The sequence below is a fragment of the Clarias gariepinus genome, chromosome 15 (genome assembly GCF_024256425.1).
Source record: "Clarias gariepinus isolate MV-2021 ecotype Netherlands chromosome 15, CGAR_prim_01v2, whole genome shotgun sequence".
NCBI classification, from domain to species: domain Eukaryota; kingdom Metazoa; phylum Chordata; class Actinopteri; order Siluriformes; family Clariidae; genus Clarias; species Clarias gariepinus.
This window is the reverse complement of record NC_071114.1, coordinates 31165048-31191133: the sequence shown is the minus strand read 5'-3', so window position 1 is coordinate 31191133 and position 26086 is coordinate 31165048. Positions and strand designations below refer to the sequence as shown.

General features: G+C 42.3%; 1 protein-coding gene across 1 annotated transcript in view; it reads left to right on the top strand.

Annotated features, from left to right (window-relative positions):
- Nucleotides 1-26086, top strand: part of ccdc102a (coiled-coil domain containing 102A) — a 46225-nt gene that overhangs the window by 5664 nt on the left and 14475 nt on the right. Inside the window, exons 2-6 of the mRNA XM_053512945.1 lie at nucleotides 13468-14212; nucleotides 16351-16568; nucleotides 17052-17160; nucleotides 17881-17997; nucleotides 19332-19541. Of these exons, the coding sequence (XP_053368920.1) occupies nucleotides 13559-14212; nucleotides 16351-16568; nucleotides 17052-17160; nucleotides 17881-17997; nucleotides 19332-19541 (1308 nt within the window). The 5' untranslated portion in view covers nucleotides 13468-13558. The remainder of the gene's footprint in view (nucleotides 1-13467; nucleotides 14213-16350; nucleotides 16569-17051; nucleotides 17161-17880; nucleotides 17998-19331; nucleotides 19542-26086) is intronic.

The window sequence follows — 26086 nt, the reverse complement described above, 5'->3', positions numbered from 1 at the left end:
AACAGATAATGATGTTGCGGCAACCTCAGCATTGGTGGTGTGCCATCTGAGCTCACAAGAGATGGTGAGCAGTCGGTGGTTGTCATGGTAACTCGCATGGATTAACGTGAGTTAGATTACAAGCCGTGACCGAACAGCTGTTAATGAGGACAGGAAGGGCGTGTCTTCTTTTAATTTGCATATAATGCATGTTTATATCTTTTAGATTTAACTTAGGGTGAGGGTGTAGATATGTTCCTTTAATGAGATTTTAGGTTTGAACCACATGAATTTGCTTTTTCACAGTTGAGAAGTAATGCAAAAGTAATAAAATAAGGGAAAGTTATTATGCAAATTTGTTAATTTTTTTGTTGTTGTTGTATGCAAATTACTGGCAGTCTCCAGGGCATGGACTCAGCATGCAGGAAAAACACAAACAAATGCATAAATAAATCTGCAGGCTGTCTTTCTCTACAAGCCACTTCTCCACTCTGAAATGCTTATAATATGTTTCTCAAAGGAAGTTTACACTTTTTTTTCTTTTATGCAGTGTGTCCTTGGCCCCTGGGTCCACTGTGGTCCAAGAGGTTGCCAGATATGTTCATAGTTCATACACATTTTTATGTGTGTGTGTGTGTGTGTGTGTGTGAGAGAGAGATCTCTCTGGTCCAAATCTCAGTGGTTCCTAAAGAGTAGTTAACCCAGATGTACATTCGAGGAGAATCATGTAGCGTTTAGCTTAATCTTTAAATTATTAGTTCACAGTCACACTCAACAGTTTGTGGTTATTAAAGGGTTTTTCCACGATGATTTATTTATTATTTTTTTAGATGCGGAGACCTCCCGTGGTGTGAGTGCTGTAGTGTCGAGTTCCCGTGGTGATGATTAAACGATAAAAACTCGCTGTATGAAATAATATGTGGCCTGATTACGGAATTAGTGAAAGTGTTTAAAATCTCCCCAAGTTCATGTCAGGCTGATTTTTATTATTTTTCCCATCCAGTTTCTCTGTCCTTCTTCTTCTTCCTCGTTTTATAAGAAGTGACTATTTAGTAATGTGAACTGATTAAAAGCACTCTTGGAAAATAATATCCTATTTTATTTCTCTTCTTACACTGTGATCAGAGACATTTATAGATATTTATAAAAAGTGACCTTCATCCTCACTAAAATGCAACACCCAAGTGAAGACATTAAGAGCACACGAGAGAATGCCATTACTTTTGCCCTAATAAAAAAGGCATTGTCTTTATTCAACATAATGCATTTTTCATTAAATCAATCAAACAAATATGGATTTACGCTTCTTCTAAAGGAGTATTTGTGAATTTTAAAAGTATTTTAAAATAAATATTAGAATGTTTACAAGGACGTCGGCTTCTCTGAGGAATAAATTTATGTTCTAACGATGGCCGTTGTATTTTTTAATAAAGAGGGTGCGCTCAGAGCACGCTTCAGGGATATGGGAATAATTTAGGCCCGGACAATAAACGGTGCTGCTCGCGAGCCCAGGACTGGGTTTGGATTCGTGTAAACCGAAGAGTTTTAAATACACTGCCAGGTTTAGGGCGTACTTATTTTTACATACATATATTAAAGCAGCTCATTGAGAATTTGTGCTTGGATCGAGGTCTTTGTGTGTAATCACTGATGAGGATTTGTGGTGCTGTGCAGAGAAAACCGCAGGAAGGAAGTCGGCTGGAATGAGGATTAAAGCTCGGCAGGAAAGTGTTCTTCTGGGTCACTGAAGAACCCTCCATCCCCCCCCCTTGAGTTCTCGCTGTGGAAAAGGTTTACGTCACTTTTTTTTGTCCCGGGAGGAAAAGAGGATCGAGCTGGGTTCGAGGGCACTACATCATCAGGAAATCCTCTGCTTTCTCCGGGCCAATTTCTCCACGTCCTGGACCCGTAAGCAGTTCACCAGATGTGCCAGAGTAGCGCTCTGCGGTTTTGGAAGGGAGGAACCGGAGTGTGCAGTGTATGAGCGGTTATTAGGGGCCTCTTTGTGAGAGAGTGTGCAGCTCGTACCTCTGCCCAGAGGAGAACCAGGACGTTTGAGGAACACTGGACTTTTCTTTGCCAGAGCATACACACAGGATGTAGTTTAACATCCAATTAAGTGTTTCGGGGGCTTTTTATATTTTTCTCTTTTTATACTTTGACACAAAACGTGACTTATCCTTTCTCCGTCCTGTGTTCGTCCAATTAAACCTGCTCTAGATTTTGCATGGTGGGCGTGTCTTACTCTTGCATCTCAGCTCGCTGGTGTGCACGTCTGGTCACACACTGTTCACTTTTACAACTGAGAATAAATGTTTAGAGTTTAGTCAGAAGTTTAGCAACAGGCGGGGTTTTGTTTAAGTGTGTTTACTGACTTGGAGCTGTTTGATCTAAGAACGATGAAGAATATGATTCCATTTTCCCCCACCATCTCCATCTCCGGCTCGACCTCGACTTCTCCTTCACCTTGAACACAAACTCCAAAAAACCCAGGACACGGATTACCGTCCTCATTTTAAAGGAGACTGGAGAAAACTGCTCTCATTATAAACTCTTGACTGTTCTCCATATTTAGCTAGATTGCTATCAGGTGTGTTTTGATTGGCCGGAGTTTTGTGGCATGTCTCGTCTCAATGGCTATTGGCTGTTGTGTAGATCATTTAAACATTTCATCCTGGCTCACGGGACTTTAAAGAAGTTCTATTTAAACCAGAGCCAGTGGAAGAGTCCTGTTTTTACTCTGCTATTGATCTGTAACTACTGTTCAGTGCAGCATGAGTGGGTTTGACCTTGACCTGAGTAATGTTTGGCGCAGAAACTCCTGTCGTGTGAGATCATAAACACCGGAATGCAGTTTTATTGCTCTCCCCATTCGTTTAAGCACTAGAGATGGTAAAAGCAGGCCTCGGTTCTCTTTTTAATAATCGTGATGTGATCTGCTCTGCACAGACCCAGACGGTGTCTTTGCTCACTTTGGGGGCGTAACAGAATTATATTAAACTTTAGATTTGTTTTTTAGCTGATCCTGCTGTGATCTTTATAAACTCTTCTGTGCTGCAGTTTCTCACTGTCATGCTGTTATCATGTGGTCTTCTCAGGCGAAGCATTTGATGATGATGATGATGATTAGCCTTCATTTTATTCTAATGGGTCCAACTGGGTGCAAATGGGCTCTAATGACAAACATAAAGTTAGGAAACAGTCCTCAAGGGTTTTATTTTCGGCGCGAAGAGAGTTTTAATGAGTAAGATACCAAACAGAACTGTAAGTTTTGGTGGTGTTTTGATGAGCGCAGAGGTCTCCGTGTTTTATTTCTACTTTGTAGCTTAAACGCATGAATTTTTGCTACTGAAGGAACATGATAATTCTGGTATGTGTCTGTGTGTGTTAAATATTTAGTTGTGGAAAAATTATTTAAACCAATTTGTAGTATATTCAGGTTTTGTTAAAACAGCTGATGACACCAACAGTACTGATGATGACAATACAGTCAGCAATACCAATGATGACGAGGGCGACCCCAGGTGTCTCAGCGCACCTCACTGGGGTCATAATTCCACTTAACCAAATAAATCCATAACACATTAATACAAACTTCCAGACAATATTTCTGAGACTGCATTTTGTGGAACGCACCTGCACGCACGAACACACACGCACACAAACACGCGCGCACGCGCACACACAAACCCTTTAGCCCATCGTTGTTTTTGAAAGTTAGAATTGTGATGACGTTGAATGATGTATTTCATTTGAGAAGTATAAATAAGTGTTATTAATGTACATGATGGCGTGACTCTCTAGCCCATAGAAAAACCAAGTTAGTTCTTAAGTCCGTAGAGTTGGTATCGTTTGGTTTTTTAATAATACCAGTGACAAATCTATACTGTTAAAACGGTAACGGTGCCTAAACAGTGCCTTAACTGATACTTTAAGAAAAAGGAGCCACAAAAAATGTGATGGATAACATAAAAAAAAACATGGCTGTTTGTTGAAAACAATGCATTTAAAATTATTTAAAGCGACCCAAAGCGGCTTTACACAATCAAAAGAATTATTTAAGTTTGTATGGAATTTGAATGTGTATGAATCAAAATGGTCAGTTTGTCCCTGGTGAGCAAGCCGAGGGTGACAGTGGCAAGGAAAACTCCCTGAGATGGTAATAGGAAGAAACCTTGAGAGAAACCAGACTCAACAGGGAACCCATCCTCATCTGGGTGAAACAGAAAGCAGGAATTGATCTGCATTTATACTGTGTGTTAGTTGGCAGGCAGACTTTTAAAAGAATATTAAAATTTAAAGTATACATAAATAAAAGTTAATACAAAACACAACTAATTTACATACTACCTAAACCAGCTACAATAATTTAACACTATTAACAGTAAAGTAGTTGTTTTTCTTGGTACGCTACAAGCCATTTCTTTTTTTAGAAATATGACGTGTTTGACATATCAACACACACACACCGTCAGCTATTGTCCGCAAGCTGTTAAACACTGTGCGTCCCTCTGTTTTTACCGTCACCACGCGTGTCCTCAGATGTGTCATTGGGTTTGACGTGTTTTTACGTGCAGCATGTGTTGCGTATCACAGTGTCAGAATCATTTGTTGCGAGCTTCAGCCACACTATAGATTGTTTAGCTTTAGGTAGTTTAATTTAAGCGATCTAACGCTACCTGCTGCCGTAGCAAGTTTAATCACTGCGTTCACACAGATGATCACATTTCTCGAGTTGTGCTTTTAAGTCGGAATGTGAAAACAACACGGACGGATGTTACTGCGGAGATTAGTTGGACTTGCATTATTTCATGTGCATTTTTCTCGGTCAGGAAATTATTCTTCATGTGTGGTGAGGGTGACGATGCTTCTTGTGTCCATTTCAGAGAACCAGAAGACAATTATTTAAATCAATCGCTCAGGCATTTAAGTGGCACCGAAGTGAGGCAACAAAATCTGCACTCTGATTCGGTTCTAGTACATACCAGTTATATACAGTAGGTACTGGTATTTCGGTACCCAACCCAACACTGTGCTGGTTTTAAGATGAATCAGTTAATCAGGCTGAAACACTCCGAGCTGAGCAGAACGCAGGACATGTGAGGGGTTCTTTACCCTCACCTTCACTTGGATACTTGTTGGAGATAAAACATGACCTTAAGTCTTGTCTCAGACGATCTCACACACACACACAGACACAGAGCTGCTTCTGCATCGTGTTACGATGAGTTCCAGTTTCAGTGAATATCCTCAGATTCAGACCGAACATGAAACACGACTCGGTTCTGGAGGCTTCCCAAGCAGTTGAAAGTTGTAAATCCCCTCTGAGAAGGCCGCCTACTCGCTCTCTCGCTTGACCACGAAAAATGAAAGTTAAAATGAGAGGCGGATGTAAGAAATTTGGGAAAAAAGCGAGGGAGGGAGACAAGTGGAAAAACCCCGAGGTCACAAAGTCAAACCAGACATTTTCTGATTCTGACCAAACTCTGGTGTGCACTCTCTGGTGTGCTTCTCTCTCTCTCTCACTCTCTCTCTCCCTCTCTCCACCACACAAGACATGGATTAAATTTACATTCTGTCTCTGAACCTTGGCCAGTGCGAGATCTGAAAGAACCTAATGATTTTGTAAACAGAAACCTACATGCTGAAACCTCAGACTGCAGCAAGCGTCAGATAAACTGGTGTGTCGAGCTAAATCGAGATGAGGAGCTTAAAGTCCTGCGTGAGTTGAAGAAGAACTGCACCAGATTGCAATGCTGCTGTCTCGCACAAGTCCCGCCCCTTCAGTACAATGAGCCAATCGCTTTGTTGGCCGAGATGTTTCAGAAATCATCTCTCCGCTTCTCACACTCTGCATTTCAACTGACTTTTCTCTTCTTGCATCATACACTGATCAGCAATAACATTTAAAATAATTATTTAAAAATTATAAAATATTAAGGCCATCCAGATTCCTGTGGGGGCGTCTCTGGCCCCTCAGGGCGTGGCTCCACAGGCTGTCTGTCTGGCACCAGGATCCTTTGGGTGCTTTCTTAAACACGTTATTGCCACCACGTTTGTCCAAACTTTTTTCCTTCTTTTCACTCTTTCTTTTGCCTTTTTTTTCTCCTTTGGTTCCCGAATCTCTCTGTTCCTCAGTTAGACCACAGTCTGGTTTTCTAGGACAGAAAATAAATCCCTGGGGGGAGACGAGGCGAGGCCTCACTGTGGCAGTGTTTATAAACTATATGGCTAATTTAGGTTTTAAATGACATTACACACACACACACACACAGGGACGATGCCGTCTAACACCTTCTCCAGAGGTCTTTCTTTAACTTCTCCTCTTGTCCTCTTTTCTTTAACTTATCCTCGTGTCCTCTTCATTTACATTTACATTTTGGGCATTTGGCAGACGCTCTTATCCAGAACGACTTACATTTTTATCCAATTACACATCTGAGCAGTTGAGAGTTAAGGGCCGCGCTCAAGGGCCCAACAGTGGCAACTTGTACCCCTTTTCCACTGCTCTGGTTCCCGTGCCGGTCTCCAATTTTGGAACCAGTGCCGCGCTTTTCTACAGAAAAAAATTGGTGCCGGTGCCCAAAAATAAGCACCGAACCGGCCCCTAAACTCTGCTGGTCTAGTTGCAAGAACCCGTGACATCACGAGCAGTGGGTGGAGTTATAGGGGGCATTAAAAAAAATGGCGGAGACCCAAAGTCTGTTAATGTGGAGCGCGGAAGAAACAAAATCGTTTTTTCTGCATTTTGGACATTCGCCGAGATTCAGCAGAAATTGGAAAGTGCTTTAAGAAAAAAAAGTGTATGAGGAAATAAGAGAAGAACTAATAGTCGCAGGCTTCACACGAACAACCGACCAAATAGTGAATAAGCAAAAAAAACTGAAGAAAGACTTTGAGCGGTTATAACACGTCGAATAAACTGCTTTTGGATACTGAAATACATTTTCATATTAGTTTGGAGAGTAACCAGTAAACTGACATCGGCCATGGTCGTTTCTGTTTAGTGGGCGTGGCCTGTGACGTATTATCATGCAGCTCTCGCTAAACTCCTGTCTAGTGTAAATGCGGACCTGGCACCAGCACCAGTGTAGTGGAAATGAGGTATTGGTGGTTGTGGGGTTTGAACCTGGGATCTTCCGAACTGTCCAATGCCTTAACCACTGAGCTACCCCTGATCTTCATTGAGTTCCTCATTAACATGTACTTCTCGCTCCTCTTTCTCCCCTGTGCTTCCTAAAGCTCAGACAGAGGCGATGTGAATTTGATATCGCCTTCTCATGCTCCCCTCTCTGTTAGCGAGTCCAAGAACAATCCATTATCTCGTCCATCTCTCCTTCTGTCTCCTGAGTCTGAAGTGAGTTAGCACAGGAACGCTTTACCTTCACCTTTTTCTCCGTTATTCTCACGCACCGCGCCGCCGCTTCAGCACGCCAACCGCTAATGATGAGCGTCTTTTATTTGCATTTCGAAACTCCACAGGGGAACACACACACACACACACACACACACACTCTTTCTCTTTGGTCTTAAACACATGCACACACATTCTGGTCTTAAACACTGTAAAGTATCAATAAAACCAGGAGGGAACAGGGTACATTGCTGGCTGCTGTAACCATGGTGACCAGGTGTATTTAGGCCAGGTTTGTGTGTGTGTGTACTGTGGGATAAATCGCTGCTCTACCTAAGAATAATTTTTTTTTTTTTAACAGAGATTGTATTGTTCTTCGTTCCTCTCGTACTGAATTTTCTTTTGTTTGTCACTAGCCCCCCCATCCCAACCCCCCACACCCTCTTTCTCTCTCTTTCTCTTTTTCTCATGTGTCTGAGCCACCTCCCAGCAGGTTCCTGTCAGGTTTAATTTATTTTATTCGTGGTACAAAAAGAACAAATACTCGCTACTCAGCAAGTGTGCAGATGTTTTTATTCAACACCTCCAGATATTATGAGAAAAAGTTTTTTTTTCCAGTTCAGCACTTTAAAGAAAAAAAAACAGTTTTTGCAGGAAAGTTCTACAAGATGATAAATTATGTCAGTTTTAGGTCATCATGATAATGATAATTCGTAAATGTCATGTTTTACTCAATAAGTTCATCATCATCATCAGTCACAGAGAGTCCAGATCACACAGATCACACCACGGTCCGAGTCTCAGCTCACGAGCGAAGCTTTCATTACGCAGTGTGAAGTTTTCCTCAGAGAATCAAATGGACGAATCTGTGAGAATGAAGCGTAAATTACATTTTGTAAAAAGTAACACATTTGACGAACCTCATTTAGTAGAAATGTGTTTAATTTTTACAAATTTTTCCATGAAACATAAAATAAACTTTATTTCATAGAAGGTCCTGATGAGGTAATGAGATCTCTTGGTCCAGGATGTTCTTCTACACCAAGCAAACATGACCCGTTAATACATCATCATCCAGTTAATTTCTTAAAGGCAATGAACTGATTAATCATTAGACCCTAATATTGACCATCGATCATCCCTTATAGTCAGTGATCTTTCTCACACTTACTGTGTGCCATGTACTCTGGGTGCAGTAGTGGTGACTGGTGGTGAGACTGATTTTCAGAAAACACACAGAGTGTATGATTGTTTGGTTCCCTGGATGGTGGTGGCTCAGGCGGTTTTACGGCTGTAAGTTACTGATCGGAAGGTCGGGGGTTCAAGCCCCAGGACCACCAGGCTTCTACTATTGAGCCCTTGAGCAAGGCCCAAACCCTCTTCCCTCTAGAGGGCGCTCTATCCTGGCGTGTGGATTTAAGGATGGTTATGGATCCTGGTTTATGGCTGACCCTGCGCTCTGACCCCTGCTTCGTAGCTAGGAAATGTGAAAAAAAACATTTTACTGTGCTGTAAAGTCCATGTGACAAATAACTGAATTATTTATTTATTCTAATGATCTGTTATCTATTGGCTTACTCAAATGTTTAATCGACCCCTAGTGTTCAGAGAAGGGAGTGGAACCTGCCCTCTCCATGTCCACAGACGGTCTCAGACTCACTGCGTCGTAACTGGGAAATGTGTCACTTCTCCTGTGTCTGCTCGCACTCTGAGTGTCTCAGAATCTATACCTCTATTCACACACAAGTGTTTCGTGTGTGTGTGTGTGTGTATGTGTGTGTGTTCACAAATCGCCACAACAGAAAACACACACAAGGGCTGCAGTTTATTGCTGCGAAAGTGTGTATTTGATCAGCTGCGGTGTGAAATGTGTAATATCTCAGTAAAAACATGAAGAAACAGCAGTGTGAAAATATACTTCTTTAGAGTGGAGGCTGACTCTGTCACCATGGTGACGGTAGCACCGTTTGTAATGAGTGTGACCAAAGCCGCGGTTGAGTCTCGTAGCTCCTACGAGAAATAAAATTCAGGAAATAATAACTGAAACTCCACTCAGGGTCTGTAGCTTTATTCAGGTTAACATGTTATAATCGTTATAACCGTTATAAACATCGTTTATTATATGGTTCGTTCAACTGTTTGAGGATACTGCGCCCTCTGGTGGATAAACGGTGCTGCAGGCGCCTGGTTAATCTCATGGAGTGAATTAATTTTTTTTTTATGTGTTTATGGCTTTTATGATTTACTTCAGTAAACACACTCGGTTTGTTTATTTACGTGTCAGAAACAAAGTGACCGATTCGACGTGTGTAGAACTCACAGTTACACAATCACACAGAGCCTGCGCTAAAATAATAAATGAATAAGTAACTGCTGTTTTCCAGAACACACAGCACTCCTGAAGCGTTTCTGGAACCTCTATGTGTGTGTGTGTGTGTGTGTGTGTGTGTGTGTGTTCTTCCTGTGCTTGGTGGGTTTCCTCCTGGTACTCTAGTTTCCTCCTAGAATTTAATTCAATTTTATTTGTATAGCGCTTTAAACAATTGACATTGTCGCAAAGCAGCTTTACACAATCAAAAGAATTAAGTTTGTATGAAATGTGAATGTGTATGAATCAAAATGATATGATTGTCCCTGATAAACAAGCCGAGGACGACGGAGACAGTGGCAAGGAAGAGAGATGGTAATAGGAAGAAACCTTGAGAGGAACCAGACTCAACAGGGAACCCATCCTCATCTGGGTGATAACAGATAGCAGGGATTGATGTGCATTAAACCATGTGAGACTGGAAGTTCAACATAACAGGAGACGTGTTAAATTAAATGGAGTCCAGTTTGTTCCTGGAGGCTCAGGTAGACTGTAGGAAATTCCAGTCCTGAACTATTGAGCGACTGAAGTCACAGGTCCTCAGAGAACAACTGTCTGCATTGGGCCTGTCCACACGGAGACGCGTTTCGCTGTATACATATAAAATTTTTTATCGTATTGGCGTTTCGTCCACACGGATCCAGCGTTTTAGAAGACTGAAACCGCTATTTTTTGAAACCGGGTGCCAAAGTGGATAAATCTGAAAACGACACCCTTGCGTCTTCGTGTGTACGGCCAATCCGTATATTTTGTGAAACGATGATGTCATCACATCACGTGTCGGCTGCGTCACACGTAACAGCGACAACAATAATGGCGGACTACATGATTGTGTTCGTGTTGCTACAAAGCCTACTAGGTTTATTACAGCAAAATCTATTGCTCCAATGCAACTGTTATGAGCAACAAGCGATAATGGACAACACCATCTTGGTTCGTATACAGCGTGCAAGGTTATGCGCATGCTCAAAGTCTTCTTCTCCGTGTATAGTGTATCTCTATGGCAGAATTACAGCGCCCCATACTGGTCTGGCATATATACTACACCGTTTTCAGTGGTTTCGTGTGTACCCAGATATTTCTTTAGACGACGCCGTGTTTAAGAAAAAAAAATGATCGGATAGGGAACCGGCTTCGTGTGGACAGTGTCTTAGTCGAGGAGAGGACCGTCTTCATGGAAAAGTGGAACAATCCCCAGATCTTCAAACAGAGGCTGGACTCCAGGACGAGTTAGACAGGTCCAGAGGGGAGAGGAGGTCTGGATCACTGGCAGCTCAGGAGCGACATGTATAGCTCGACAGAGAGACAGGTAGAGGAAAAATGAGAGAGAGAGAGAGAGAGAGAGAGAGAGCATTGTATAAGGTGAATGTATATTATCCAAACATATGAGATGAGCTGTATTATAGCTTATTGATTTATTTCTTTTTTAAATAAATAAATGATCATTATTATGTGTGTAATGACTCCACTGATCTGGTCCAGGGATCAGTAGGATGTTCTGGATCAGATACCAGAGAACTAAAATAATTAATTTAATCAGGTCCTGGGCCGAATAAACAAAGTTTGGAATTTTTTTTATTATTGAAATTATTTAAGTTATTAATTGTTGAATTGAAAATGTGTAAATATAAAACAACTTGATTTGTGAATATATAATTTCAGACTTTGAGAGAGAGTTTGTGGTTTTTCGATGAAAACATGAGCTCATGCTTTAAAAAAAAAAAAAAAACAGAAACCTCGAGCCATGTCTGGAGGAAAACGAACATGAAGGTGCTTTTTCTTTGAAAAAAAATTAAGTTATTTTTCAAGCCGTGCGGTTAGAAGCCACAGAGATCAGACACTGACAGACTTCCTCTTTCCTCTTGTGCTCATTTCCATACCGCAGAGAGGACATGATGAGTCGCTAGAGCTGGGACACGTGACCCGTACATGTCTGGATCAGTGGTGGTGCTGCTCCGGATTATAATGATGATGATGATGATGAAGGGCTGACGGTCTGCCAGCTTCATGTCAGATCTTTCAGCAGTATAAAATAACATGGTGCCCTCGAACCCTGTTCAACCTCCTCCTGCTTCTTCTTCTTGTGTTTGAGTTTTGCAATGTCTTTGAAACGATCTTTGTTTAAAGTCTGTAATAGCCGTCTGTCTCTTTCTCTCTGTCTCTCTCTCTGTCTCTGCTAGTTGTCCTACACCACACTGTACCCCTGAGTCCTGCACTCTGATTGGTCAGAAGGTGTTGATTCATTCTCTGTAACGGCGGCTCTGACAGTACCCGCATGTTTATATTATACTTTAACGGTAATGGTTTGTTCACAGGGACGTGTACAACACCACATGTTTTCCTGTTAAACAGATTAATAAACGTGTGTACGTTTTCTGTAAGGACGTGTGTGTTCTTTGTGTATTTTACCCCAGTGTGAGTTTGTGGTCTTGTTTTATCGGCCCGTATTGTGTCGTGTGTTTGCCGTGTGTTTGTCTTGTCATGGTCTTATTTTCTCCTGTAGTGTTGTGTTGTGTATTTTGTGATCAAACTGATTAATAGCTTTTTTAATGGATGCTTGTCTTTTTATGTCTTGTATTTTGTGATGTCATCTTGTATAATTGGGTTGTGTTTTTTGGCTTGTTGTGTCTCATTTGCTGTGTTTTTCCTGTTGTTGTTTTGTCTCGTTGCGTCTTTTTTGCAGTGTTAAGTTTTTTTTTTTTTTTAAACAACATCTTTTATAATTGCTTGCTACAAATATATATTGGTCTCTCTTTTTTTCCCACACACAGACACACACACACACACACACACACATGTACGTCTCTCTGGGTTCCTGCTGTGTTCTTTGTGTAACTGTGAGTTAGAGCCTTCCTTCCTGGAACTTCCTGTGGGCCCCAGCAGCTCTGTGACAGACCGTGTGTGTTTGTGTTTATGTGCGTGAGAAAAGTGCAGCGCTTGATCCTGATGTATCTTACCTTCTCTTGTTGCGTTCATCACGTCTCCTCGTGGTTCTGCTATTAATGAAGTCAGCAGGAACATTTTAAGGTTTAATGTTTGTTTAGGAAAACTGCATCATGGGATTTTTTTTTCTTGCCCGCTGATTGCTTGCACATGTCCGACACATTACAGTCTCTACATGGACAATTACCTCTCGAGATTTATATTCAGAGCGCTCTACGTAAACCCTCACCTCTGACCCGTCTGTCTCGTGTCCTGTGTGGAGCCGAAACACGAACCTGAAAGTCTCGTCGCTGTTATTTCGGCCGAGCGTTCTCCGGCGTGAAGAAGAACACTTAAACCGTCTTTATAAACATCAGCATGTACAGTGTGTGTAACTCTGGTGTGTAACTGAAAGGTCCAGCTCTGTAATGTGTGTCTGGATGAGGAGACGTGCGGGGTATAAATATGTATATGTGTGTGTGTGTGTGTGCAACTCTTTTACCACACAGAGAGAATGAGATGACCTTAAACCATTTAAAGACTTTGTATAAATAACAGAACATGTGTGTAATTTGCTAATCAGAGCAGAAAGAGTGAAGCAAATCAAAGGATGTAAGAATGTGGGGAAGTCTGAGTCTCTCTCTCTCTCTCTCTCTTTCTCTCTGTAGCTTGTCTTGGGTCTAATCTGCCTGTAGGGTTTATGAGTTTGATTGTCTTGTGATTGGACAAAGCGCTACAGACTCGTTAAATAATCTGTAACTGCATCTGTTCTTTTCTGCTTATGTTTCTTCATTTCACACAGAAATCTAAACAGTTTTTTTTTTCTTCTCCGCTTTCTCTACAGGAAGTCATGGCGACTCAGCCCATGTCCCGAGTCAGAACCGACCCGTTAGCCTGCTAGCTTTCCCGTCTCCGCGCTCATCATCGGTTTGGTTATGAACCACACGCCCAGCCCTCACATGGCCGAGGCGGCTAAATCGGGTCTGCTGTGCGGCCTGGGCGTGGGTCCGGACCGAGTGCGCTCTCCAGACAGCATGACCCACACGCCGAGCCCCACGGTGGGCACGCCCAGCGCCAGCCCCCCCCTGCTGCTGTCCCCCGGTCTGGGCTGTGACGGGATGGGTTCGGGAGCGGACTGGGAGAGCCGCGAGGAACTGCGTCTCCGCGAGCTGGAGGAAGCGCGAGCCCGTGCCGCGCAGATGGAGAAGACGATGCGCTGGTGGTCCGACTGCACGGCCAACTGGAGGGAGAAATGGAGCAAAGTGCGTGCCGAGAGGAACCGAGCACGTGACGAGGTCCGGCAGCTCCGCCAGCGCCTCGACACGCTCACCAAAGAGCTGACGGGGGCACGGAGAGAGCGACAGGAGCTGGCCTCCGAAAACGAGCAGCTCCAACTGGAGATCCAGAGACTGAGAGCCGATCAGAGCTGTCCATCGAACGCCCACATCTCCTCTCCAATATCCAACTCGTCCACCGTCGATTCTGACAAACAGCACAGCCACGAGGACGAGAGCGTCGGGGACGGACCCGGTTCTCCAGAGCCTGAACCAGTCAGAGACATCGGAACCGAGAAACCAGAAAGGCAAAAGGTAAGTTCTCAAAACGAGACAAAGAACACTAGCTGTAGAACTGAAAGTCCAGGGGGGCGGAGCTTGAGCTGATCCAACATCTTCTAGACACGTAACCCTACATATGTGCACAGACAGAGCTGTCTCCCCCCCGCAGTGTTAGAGGCTGAAACGGGTCAGACTCCACCCCCCCAGAAACCCAATCACCGACAGACGATCAGAACTGGATTGGTTCTGAAAGTCCAGCTCCCCAACCGGCATTAAAACATGGCTTGGGGTAAGAGTTAGGGAGACTTAGGTAATCTCAGCAGAACTCCAGTCCCTCACATTCCTTGTTTCCAGACACACACTGTGATTTTACCTAATGTGATTTTAATTACTGTATAATAATTGTGGTGTCTGTATGCACACACACACACACACACACACACACACACACACTTCCTGAATTCTTGCTTCTCCATAATATCGCTCCAGAGAGTAATCATGAAACTCCTCTACTGCCCCCAGCTGGATAAAAGTGTGCGATGCACTTACGTGTCCTGTTTCTTTTCATCACTCCTCAGGTGGAGGTGTGCACTGTGTCCTGTGTCTATCACTTCAGTCTCTTTTCACACTGCAGACACCAGAAATATTAGCACCCTTATAAAAAGATGCATTGAGGGATGTTTTGAAGCCTCTGTTAGAGAAAATATCCCTTGATTTGGTGTGATTTTGGTTTGAAGTTGGAGCCACATTTTTGTCATATAATAATTCTACTACTTTAAACCGATTATCAGTGATTTTGTTTGTAAATAATTTTATCTTTTAAAACAACTTTCACTTATTTTCTCTTTAATCATTTTATTATTTTAATTGAGTGTCAATAATTTGTCCAGTATATAATTAGAGAATTTATTCTTGAAAAGAAATTGCAATTTGACCATTAAACACATTGAGAAAAAAAATCTTAATATTAAGATTATTGAATGAAGTATTAAATGAATCAATTTTAGTGTCAATTTTGATGTTTAAAAAATGTTTACAGTGAAACCTTGGATTGCGAGTAACGCAGTTTGCGAGTGTTCCGCAAGACGACTTTTTTTTAATGAATTTTGACTTAGAAACAAGCAAGTCTCAGTTTACGAGTACTAAGTATCGTGTATCACACATGCGCTTTTTGTTTTGACGCCTAGCGTCATGTGATCACAACTGAGCCAACTTTTTTTCTCTTTCTTTTTCTTTCTCTTGCGGAATTGTGGGTAGTCGTCTCCCCTGCTGGGTCTTAATGGTATAATTAACATCCGTGCCTGTGTGTACTATTTACTATAACACAGTGACCATGTGTGCGTGTGTGTAAAGCAAAAGAAAGTCTCACTAGAAGGTTAAAAATCCATTTTCTTCCTCAGCCTGTGCCCGCACGTAATTTGACACTGTGCCGGTTTACACACACCCTCTCTCTTTCTCCCCTTAAGCGCGCACACACATACAGTAGCGAGAGGCCCAAACACACACACACACACACACAGAGCCTGCGTGCATAAACGGAAACACTTATCTGTCAGGATTTATTTTTACTTTTTTTAAAAGGTAAAGTGCAGGTTAATTTGTTTTATTTTTACTTACTATATTTTGTAATATTTATTTTTATGTATTTATTTTTTTGAGTTTCTATTATTTCTTATGGGAAAATTGTATTTGGTTTACGGGTGTTTTGAAATACGAGCCCGTTTCCGGAACGATTTATGCTCGTAATCCAAGGTTCCACTGTATATATATTTTAAAACAATCTTTTCAAAATAATAATCTTCTTTCCTTCATTTCATTCGTTAGCTTATTATTTGTTGAGGAGCCAATATTTATGGAGCTGATGTGTATTTTGAAAAGCGTAAAGAGAGATGAAGATTAGAATTAGAAGAAACAAAACAAACTGCTTTAAAGCTGTAATTATTTAGGTGTTTTCTTTTTTCAACCTAGTTGCTTGTGCGTAAACAGGAAGTGGTTGACCTGAAGCTTTTTTCCTGTTTCCTGTGAAAACATAAGAATGATGAAATAATCCATAAAATCTGCTGAATGTTTTGCCTTTCTGTGTTGTTTCTCCTCCCGCTGTAATGAGAGTGGTGTTTAGCTGTGAATGTCTCGCTCCCTCTGAGATTATTTTTCTCCTGGTTGTGTCTCAGGAGCTGCAGCTGTTAGAGGCTCTGCTGAGGGCGAAGGCCGATACCCCGGACTCGTGGGACGCTCGTAGCGTCAGCAGCCTGCGCTCGGCTCTGAGCCGCCAGGACCGGAACAGGCTCCTGTGGGAGGATCTGGCAACCCCGGATGAGGACTCCAGCAAACTCACCGTTCTCCAATTGCGTCTCGACGAGTCCCAGAAAGTCCTGCTGAAGGAGCGCGAGTAAGAAAACTCTGCTTATGGGATTTCTCTAGTTTCATGATGTTTCAGATTAAAACACGCAAACTTACAGGAGCTCACAGTAACACTTTTCTACCAGAGAGGGCGACATTTCCCAAATAGCTTTTACATAGTCGAGTACAGCAGAACCGTTTGTGCACATAAACATTATTTATCACTAATTGTGATAACAGTGTTAGTGGTGAGGTTTCTGGACGGTGTCTCAGGAGGACACTGTGAGTGTGTTTGTTAATACCATGTTTATTCACGTGTCCAAACGGAACAGGAAGTTTTCACCACATTTACAAAAGTTTCTGATTTTCTTTGTACTCTTGGTCACAAGGTGATAAACACTAATCAGCTGTTAACCCCACCCACAAAATTCCACAAAAGACAAGTTAAGCTAAACATGATGACAAAATGACAAACACCCTTTTATGTGTGTGTTTTTCTTTTATTGTAACATAATAATTGTGTGTGTTTCAGGGATAAACTAGCGCTCAGCAGGAGCATTGAGAAGCTGGAGACCGAGCTGAGCCAGTGGAAGCTCAAACATGAGGAACTGAATAAGACCAAACAGGAAGCTCTCAAGCAGGTGGGAGATGGAGTGAGAGGGGAAAAGGTGGGGCGGGGTGTGATTTCACCAAACCGTGTTAGGAAAGACCTCAGGAAACAACGATTCTATAAAAAAAAAATCAATGTTGAATAATATTTTATACATTTTCACTCATTTAATCTCAATTAAAATAACAGAATCTACAAGTATACATAAATGAACATTCAATTTTAGACACGCCCCATATTCCCAGCTCGTTCATATCAGTGTAATAAAGGAGAAGGACTGTGTAGGATTAGGATTAGGATCAGGCTGCAGGAGATGAACCAGCAGGTGGCGCTCAGGTTCTGTTTAAGATTTCTAACAGGCTGGCTTTTCAAGAAGTTTTTTTTTTTTTTTTTGCTTCTAGAAGACTGGATTTAATTATTAAAGAGAGAGAGGACATATGCAGGTGAAGAAGTGTAATGATGAGAAGTCTGGATTCAGCCTCTTGTGAAGAAATTGACTTTTTAGTCATTTTTGGAAAAAAGTTCAAATTAATGTGACGGGACTATTTAGGTAATAGAATGTTCAAAGAAAGTGAAAAAACATTTTTTAGGACTAAAATCAGATAGAGAATGACTGATGGGAAACGCTGATGTGTGTCATCCCATTCATTTAACCTCCTTCTTGTTATCTGTCATGTTTGGGATGATGGCTGTGAGTTTACAATAATGTTCCCGTCTAATCTGTCTGTCTCTCTCTCACTCTCGCTCTCAGCTGAACTTGTTGAAGGAGGTGCATCAGGATGAACTCGGCCGCATGTCTGAGGACCTGGAGGATGAACTCGGAGCTCGGACCAGCATGGACAAGAAACTAGCCGAGCTTCGGGCAGAGGTGAAACACAAAAAAAAATGTCCCGTGGTTGCATTAATTGTGACACTTCTGGTTTTGTTAAAAAAAAGTGTAACAGTGTGGTATAAAGTTATAAATAATAATATTCAATAATAATTTGCATTTTCTGTACGATTGGAGCTTTTCTTTTTTGTGACATCACAAATTGATTTTAAACAAAGTCCCGCCCCCTTTTCTTTATCGTTATATAGCTTTTTCTAGAATTAATGAGAATCTAGCCCTCCATTTTGTGTAAGTGTGTAAACACCACAGGTGGAGTCTTACGGATTAGCGGACAAACACCAGTGTGAGGTCACACAGCAGGAGGGGATCAGGTCACACCTCACAGGGTCTCTGCTGGAAATGGTGTTTTTAATCTCACTGAGTTTTAGGACAAGGTTTTCTGTGTATTTGTGTGTGTGTGTGAGAGAGAGAGAGATTTTTTTTCTTGCTCACTGAAGGCACTGTAATTGCGCTTCTAGAAGCACTGGTCTGTGTACGGTTCTTTAAGTGCTCATTGGATAACTTGCAGATCTTGGTACTTTAAGATGTTCTCCCTGGAACTGATCTTGACCGGAAAACCCTTTGCAAAATGGTTATACATAGAACCAACAAAGAGTGAGAGAGAGAGAACCAAAAAAATCCTATGTTGTTGTTCCAAGGCACTGGCACTGAGAGTGCACTACAGTGGTGAGAGTCAGGGGTCTTTAACCTTTAAAGGGTTTTTAGCTTTCAAACGAGGATCTGCTTTTATGAGGGATCGCTCCATGTACATGCTGTAGCACCTTTACAGGTTCTTCCAGAGGGTCAACCAAAAAATGTGAAACATTTGTTAAAGCCATTTTTCAGCGCCATGATGTTGGCAGACAGAACCATAAGACTCATGTGATATTTTCTGTTTCCGCAATGCAGTGCGTCAAGAAATGGATAAGTTTAGCCTTTTTTTATTTTATTTTTTTTAAATAACGCAACCCAGGGTTGCCAGATCATAGACAAAGACCCGCCTAGGCAGTGCTGAAATCGTATAAAACTTGAGTTGTTGATTTTTACCAGTTATTTGTAAAGTTAGTCTGGTTTTTATTTTTTTTAACAGTTAACTTGCTGGCTGCTTTAAAAACTAAACTGAAAGTTGCTCCCTTTTCTTCTTACTACCGTCGTTAAAAGCATTCTTGGTACCCATGGTGCACATATTGCGAAATTTTGGTTCTTAAGGCGAAAATTGTTAAGGCGGTGCGTTCGTATGCAGAGGTACTGCTGTATATGGAACCTGTTAGGGATAATTAAAAAGGCTTTAAGTATATAAGTTTTGTCTGTGGTTGGTATTAATGTGTGTGCAGATGGAGCGTCTGCAGGTGGAGAACGCGGCGGAGTGGGGCAGGCGGGAGCGACTGGAGACGGAGAAGCTGGCACTAGAGCGTGACAATAAGAAGCTGCGTGCGCAGATGGAGGACCTGGAGGAGCAGCTGGCGCGCAAACGCAGACAGGCAGCCAGCGCACTGGACACCGACCTCAAGAGCATCCAGAGCGAGCTGTTCGAGAGGAACAAGGTGAGGAATGGAGAACGCTGACCGCCGCAACAAACAAACAGCAACAAACACCTCATCCGCACACTCCTCATGTAACGTCCTCAGTGACGGTGATCGGCTCGGGAGAGGCAAAAATAAATCCGCCAAATTGGATATACTCTCTACAAAAGGTTCACTGAAAAATTATACATTCGTTTTTATTAAATAATAATAATTGTTTAATCATCAGAACATTTGTTGTCACAGTCTCTTATCATTTTTATTTGAAAATCCCGTGCAGATGTGCTAACGATTAAACATCTGCACCTCGTCCCTATGGGTAACGCAAAGGTTCTACACAGAACCATAAAATGAAAATCTTCTTTTTGAGAGCTCTCATGGGCGTCTTCCGTCTTTAATGCTGGTTGCCATAGTTACACCGTTCGCACCATGCTAGTGTAAGATCCTCACGAGCTACAGAACAAATATAAAAGCGCCCGTGATCACGGAGTTAAAGTTAAAAGCACTTGTGTGTAAAATGCGTGGCAGTGTTTCGCTCCTCGTCATTTCACCTGCTTGATTTACTCTTTGATGAGAAATAGAAAACTCACACACACACACACACACACACACACACTATTATTCTTTATTCCTGTTCACCAAAGCGTTTCTCTTCTTATTTGCATATAAAGTTAAAACTCGCTCTGCTGTGTCACACACTCGCCCCACCCCGAGACTAAAACCTGAAGTGATTTCTTTACAAATAAATCACCTAATTAATCCAAAAAGCTGGCGGTTTTATTTACACTGTACTGCGTACGTTGCGCACGGCGCTCCAGATCTCACACATCCAGTTTAGCGTTTTTAAGCAGAACTCACGTCCGTTATCAATCACCTGGAACAGTTCGTCGGTTTTACAGATAGGTTGCTAATTAATGACCCTATGGGTGGCGCTAGGTGAAATGAACCGTAAGCGAGCACACGCACACTAGCGTCTGCGTCATCGCATCTGTGACTCGTGATTAGCGTTAAAAATAAACGTCCTGGTTTGTTCCTGTGTGATGGCGAAATGCCGCAGGAGTTTTCTTTCCTAGTGCTTTACTGTGTGTTTGTGTGTGTGTGTGTGTGTGTGTGTGTGTGTGTGTGTGTGATCTTTACAGTGATTATTAGGTGACATCCTGAGTATCACATTTGAAAGCGTGTCAAGGAGCTGTAGTTAAAGTGTATGTGCGTGTGCTGTGTGATTGACCCCATCTTCACCTGACCCTCGAGCCCGGCCCCTCCCCCCCCTTTCCCAGATCCGTTTCAGCGCTCTGGCACTGGTTCAGTGTTCCCCCGTTTCCTCTGTAACAGCGCTGCTTCACTAAACAGACAGAGACAGATGGAGGGTTTTGGCCCAAACACAGATTCCTACGTTTAAGCGCGTCTGCAGCTCGGTGACCGTACACACAGTTCCGGTTAAGTCTTCCTCACACCGGTCACCGCGCGGATGTTCCCTTTCTACATTTGTACATTTGAGATTTCATGGCGTCAGAACGACTCCGATCGCTCCACAGACTGAAGGTGTTCTCATTAACCGTATCAGATAAAGATAATTATTTCTGAAACCTTTTAATGTTTCTGTTTTTTTTTCTTCTTTTTAATCGATTTGCTTTTTTTTTCCTATAAAGTTTTGCAAAAGGAGTAAGAAATAATTAATTTTAATATATCTGTAGCAGCAATTAGGCCTTGTTCACACGAGCGTTAAAATCGAGCGTTGTTCTTGCGTTCGTAGCGTCCTGTGAGCGCGGATCAAGCGGCGAGTGTTTTCTACACATAGGAGTCAATGAGAGTGTTCACACGGACTTTAGTGAATTGCATTTGTCTGGCTGCGCACTTATACGGCATTAAAAAAAAATTTGCATGCAGCTTTTTCTTGCTCAAAACTCAACGAACGCAAGGAAACTGCTTCTAGTTTGTTTTCTGCGTGTTCATTTTACGCTTCCAGATATATCCCATGATCCTACATGCTATACATAGGGAAATGCGGAAAAGGGCAAATAAAAAATTATAATTGTTTAAAAACGTATGCGGAAATTTTCGCATTTCTTCATAAACCACAAAAAAATGTAATCCTTTAATCCGACGTTGTGCAGTCAGAGAGTAAAACCGGTAGCGGCGGGCTTTCATATCCAGTTCCCGACACACTGCCCCCACAGGTTAACACACAAACTACAATTTGGGCTGCAGGTTGACGTTAGACAGAGACAAACCAACGCCGGCGTAGAAGTCAATCAAGCGCCGCTACAAAACACAACATAAACGTCTAGGACATTCAGAGCGCGTTTGTTTATCCAAAAACTTAACGCCCGTGTGAACAAGGCCTTAAGCAATTAAAATACTTTTTTTGTTTGTTGTTTTATCAAAAAAATTTTTTTGGTCATCAGCATGTTCCCACACACACAGAGAGAGAGGGAGCTGTGAAAAAGCACTTAAAGCTTTGTTTATTAGAGTCACGTCACATTATTAAACATTTGTTTCAAGTCTGGCGTCAATAAATAAAATCATGATAATTGTTGTTAAAAAACGGCCTTCCTTTCCCATCAGGTTTATTATAAATGAACCATCGTGTGTGTGTGTGTGTGTGTGTGTGTGTGTGTGGGTGGGTGGGTGGGTGTTTAAAACAGGCAAGGTTTGTTCTAGCTAATCTTATGAAACTTTTAATCAAAATCTTGTATTAATTGGACAAAACTTGTGCAAAATATAAAACAAGATTTTTTAAATTAAATGTTTCAAAAATCTAATCTAGTGGAAACACCATACATCCTGCTGGTGGTGCTAGACTCCTCGGTGGTGTATTGGTGTGGTTCAGCACTGTAATAAATGACATTATGTGTGTATGAAGTGTTCTTTAGACTTCCACACGTGTAATATGTAATGAACCTTCTTATAAGAAGAAGGAGAAAACATGCACTACACCATCCTCCAGCTGTTTTATTTGTTTGTTTGTTTGTTTTTGGAGGGAAATTGTACATAATAACCCTGCTAAACAACATTAATAATGAACGATAATGGACATGATGTTCAGCACAGAGCCGTAGCTGAGCGATGTCTAGGACGTTTTTCCTCTTACTCGCAATATGGAAGGAAAAATGCTCTAAAATAGGCATGTTGTGTGTGTGTTTATTTTTAAAAATTTACAAAATGCAAGGTGAGCAAAGAGAAGAAAAATTTAGATTCGGAGGTTCCAGACTTCAGGCACTCACTCACTCACTCACTCACTCCAAAGGATTTTCATTAAAGTATTAAAGGCAATGACTTTTCTCACATCACAATAAAGTCAGTCTGGTGGTGGATGTCCAAAACACTGACCTTTGTTCCAAAATATATGGACCTGGCTCTGTGTGTGTGAGATTTTTTACGGCTAATTAATCATATGACCAAGTTTGACCCTAATGGCTTCCCATTATGGCAGCGCGGTTACTGGCTGTGAGTGTAATCGCCACGTTTAGCGCGGATATTAAGATGTTTGAGGGAACATCACGAATATATTAGGAGTGAGATGTGGGAGCGGTGGCTCAGGTGGCTGAGGCTCTAGGTTTGTTGATCTTTGGATCTAAGACGGGGTTCGAGCCCCGCTGTCGACAGGTTGCCACACTCCATGCGGTGCCGGTCCCATTTGGGAGATTTTTAAAAATAAAATTGCATTATCTGTTTCCTCAAACCAGTTTCTTTATTTCAATATTGCTCGTTTATAACACAAGTCAATCTCAGTATTTTAAAATTGCAGCTTATTGTGATTAATCACAGACTATGACTGATTAAGTAGATTAAAGGTTTTAATCCCTTGACAGCACTAGTCAGTGTATAAAGATTATTTCTGATGTACATGGAGCATCGCTTCGGTTATTAGTGTTTAGTTTTTTTATTAAACACACACATGGACTATAGCTCTGACACGCCACCTTCAGACCTGATAGTGAAACACTCTCAGCTGTTAATGAACCTGATCAGGTGATGGGTTGGGGATTTTTATGATTGAGTGTGTGTGTGTGTGTGTGTGTGTGTGTGTGTGTGTGTGTGTGAAAGAGAGGAAGCCCAAGCCCTTTATGAGCTCCCATTAGCTCTGGCAGAGATTTACAGCGTGAGCTCATAGACGTCCTCGGGTCATCTCACTCGCGTCCTCACCCACTCCGTCCCCAGACCGCCTGAAGAGACGAGGAGTGTCACAGCAAAGGGACGAGATTAAAGACATGCTCACGTTTTACACGCGGTGGTTAATCGTTAATTCATTTTGAAGCCCAATCCCGTACAAACTCTCACTTAGCTCAGTGTAATAGCCCTGTGTGTGTGTGTGTGTGTGTGTGTGTGTGTGTGTGTGTGTTTAGAGTCTCACCAGGTTCTTAAATCTTCAGTGATGTCCTGCTCTGTGTGTAACCTCCATCGTCATTTTTCTCCTGATTATTAGACAGGAAGCGTAAAGAAGTGTGTGTGTGTGTGTGTGTGTGTGTGGGTACACATTGAGTGCTCAGACGGTTAAGGCTCTGGGTTACTGATTGGAAGCAAGTTGCCACTGTTAAGCCTTTGACCCTGTCTGCTCTAGGGGGCGCTGTATCCTGCCTGACCCTGTGTTCTGACTCCGGCTTCATAACCGAGATGTACGAAAAAATTTAAAGTCCATGTGACAAATAACTGAATCTTCTAGTCTTCGCCCCACGCCCTTTAGAGAAACTCCGCCCACTGGACCAGCTGCTGTCTCAATGCCTCAGACAGGAACGATGTAATGATCCACACATTTGTAGGATGCCTTGATTTATTTTTTTGAAAAAAAAAGGTGACTGAAACCAAACCCATCTGCAAAACCATCATTAAAGAATACTTTGTTTTGCATTTTTTAACCGTGTGTGTAAATGATTTAACTGAGAAGTAAGATGATTGTGGCTGTAACTCTAAGCAGTAGATTTTGTCTGGTGTTTGTTCTGAGTAGAAGAAGAAGAGAATATTGTGGTGATATTGAAGAGATACTGTCTGGAGTCTGCGTGTCGTTTTGGACCGGGTCGTATCACAGCAGACTCGATGATGTCGTCAGATGCAGAGGCTTCTGTAGAGTGTGTGTGTGTGTGTGGTGTAACAGTGTTTTCGTGTGCTAGCAGCTATCCTGAGGCCCCAGACAGAAGCTCTGAGAGATTGATGAGGTTCTTTTAGAGCTGCTGGGGCAAATGGGTCGATGGGGGTGCGGGCGGGGCTGGATGGGGGGGGTGGGATGTCGGTGCTGCGGGGAACCAGGGGCTAGAACAAATTGTGATTGATACTGAGATCATTGTGCTGCTTCGACCCCGACTCACTGTTTTCTCTTCCTGTTTTCCCCACTCTCTCTCTCTCTCTCTCTCTCTCACACTACTTTCAAAAGTGTGTGTGTATGTGTGTGTGTGTGTGTGTGTGTGTGTAGGGCCAAAAATAGACACTAACTGGATAAAATGCCTCGGCTTTTTCGTTAAGGATCAGTTCTCTCCAAGCGGCTCTGACGGAGCGACGGGTTTATATTTAAGTGCTCGCTCTTATGCGTCATGGTTTCCATAGCAACCGCCCATTCCCCGGGCGCTCCCTGATGATGACAACAGATTTAAAACGGTTTCTGTAGCATTAGTGTAATGAAGGAGTCTCCAGTGTCAGTGCTGTGTAACAGTCTGTGTGTGTGTGTGTGTGTGTGTGTGTGTGTGTCCGTACTGGTGGAGGTGTGAATACATCTGAAGTCTGATGTTAATGAGTTGCCAAGGAATAAGAGGAATAAAACACTCAGAGACATGACGTTAGAGAGAAATAGTCCTTTCCAAGGTAGTGACAGCAGCTCTGCCTCATCACACACACACACACACACACACACACACACACACAGGGCAGCATCTCACTGCAGGATAAAGGAACCTCTTTGTCTTTACAGTCTCTTTTTCCTCTTTATCACACTGCTGCTTTCACTCTGCTCTCTCACCGTTGGACCCGTTACCACACACACACACACACATACACACACACACACACACACTCAGGGATGTGGGTGTTAATAGCTGTAGAGATGAACAGGCAGAAAGCGAGTGAGCAGCCTAGAGAGACGCGAGACGTCCGAGATCAGAACAGAGATCAGAATATTGTTTTTGTTTCTGGAATTCAGCCTCAGATCTGAGCCGCTTTGATGTGTAAAGTCCATAACTGTTACATCAAAGCCTTCTTCAAAGAGGTCACATGAAGGTCAAGCTCACTTCGCTGACTGTAGTTCACACCAAGTTCTTAAATCCACAAGGAGTGTGTTTTATCTTTTGTTTCCTTTCTGGTTCAGCTTTCTTTGCTTTTTTTGTGTGTGTGTGTATGCGCGCGTGCATGTGTGTGTGTGTGTGTGTGTAAAAAAAACAGGTTAATACACACTGATTATTCTGATTGTACTTAAGGGCTTGTTCTTGGGGACGTGGCCACGCTTCATCATTATCAGGTCACATGACCATAATGTGTCTGTGGTGTGTATCCATGGTAGGATCTCAGTAACCTCCCCTAAAGCCCCAGGAGCATTTCCTTCTCTGACCCGCCCTTCTACACTTTATTTATTTGTTTGTTTT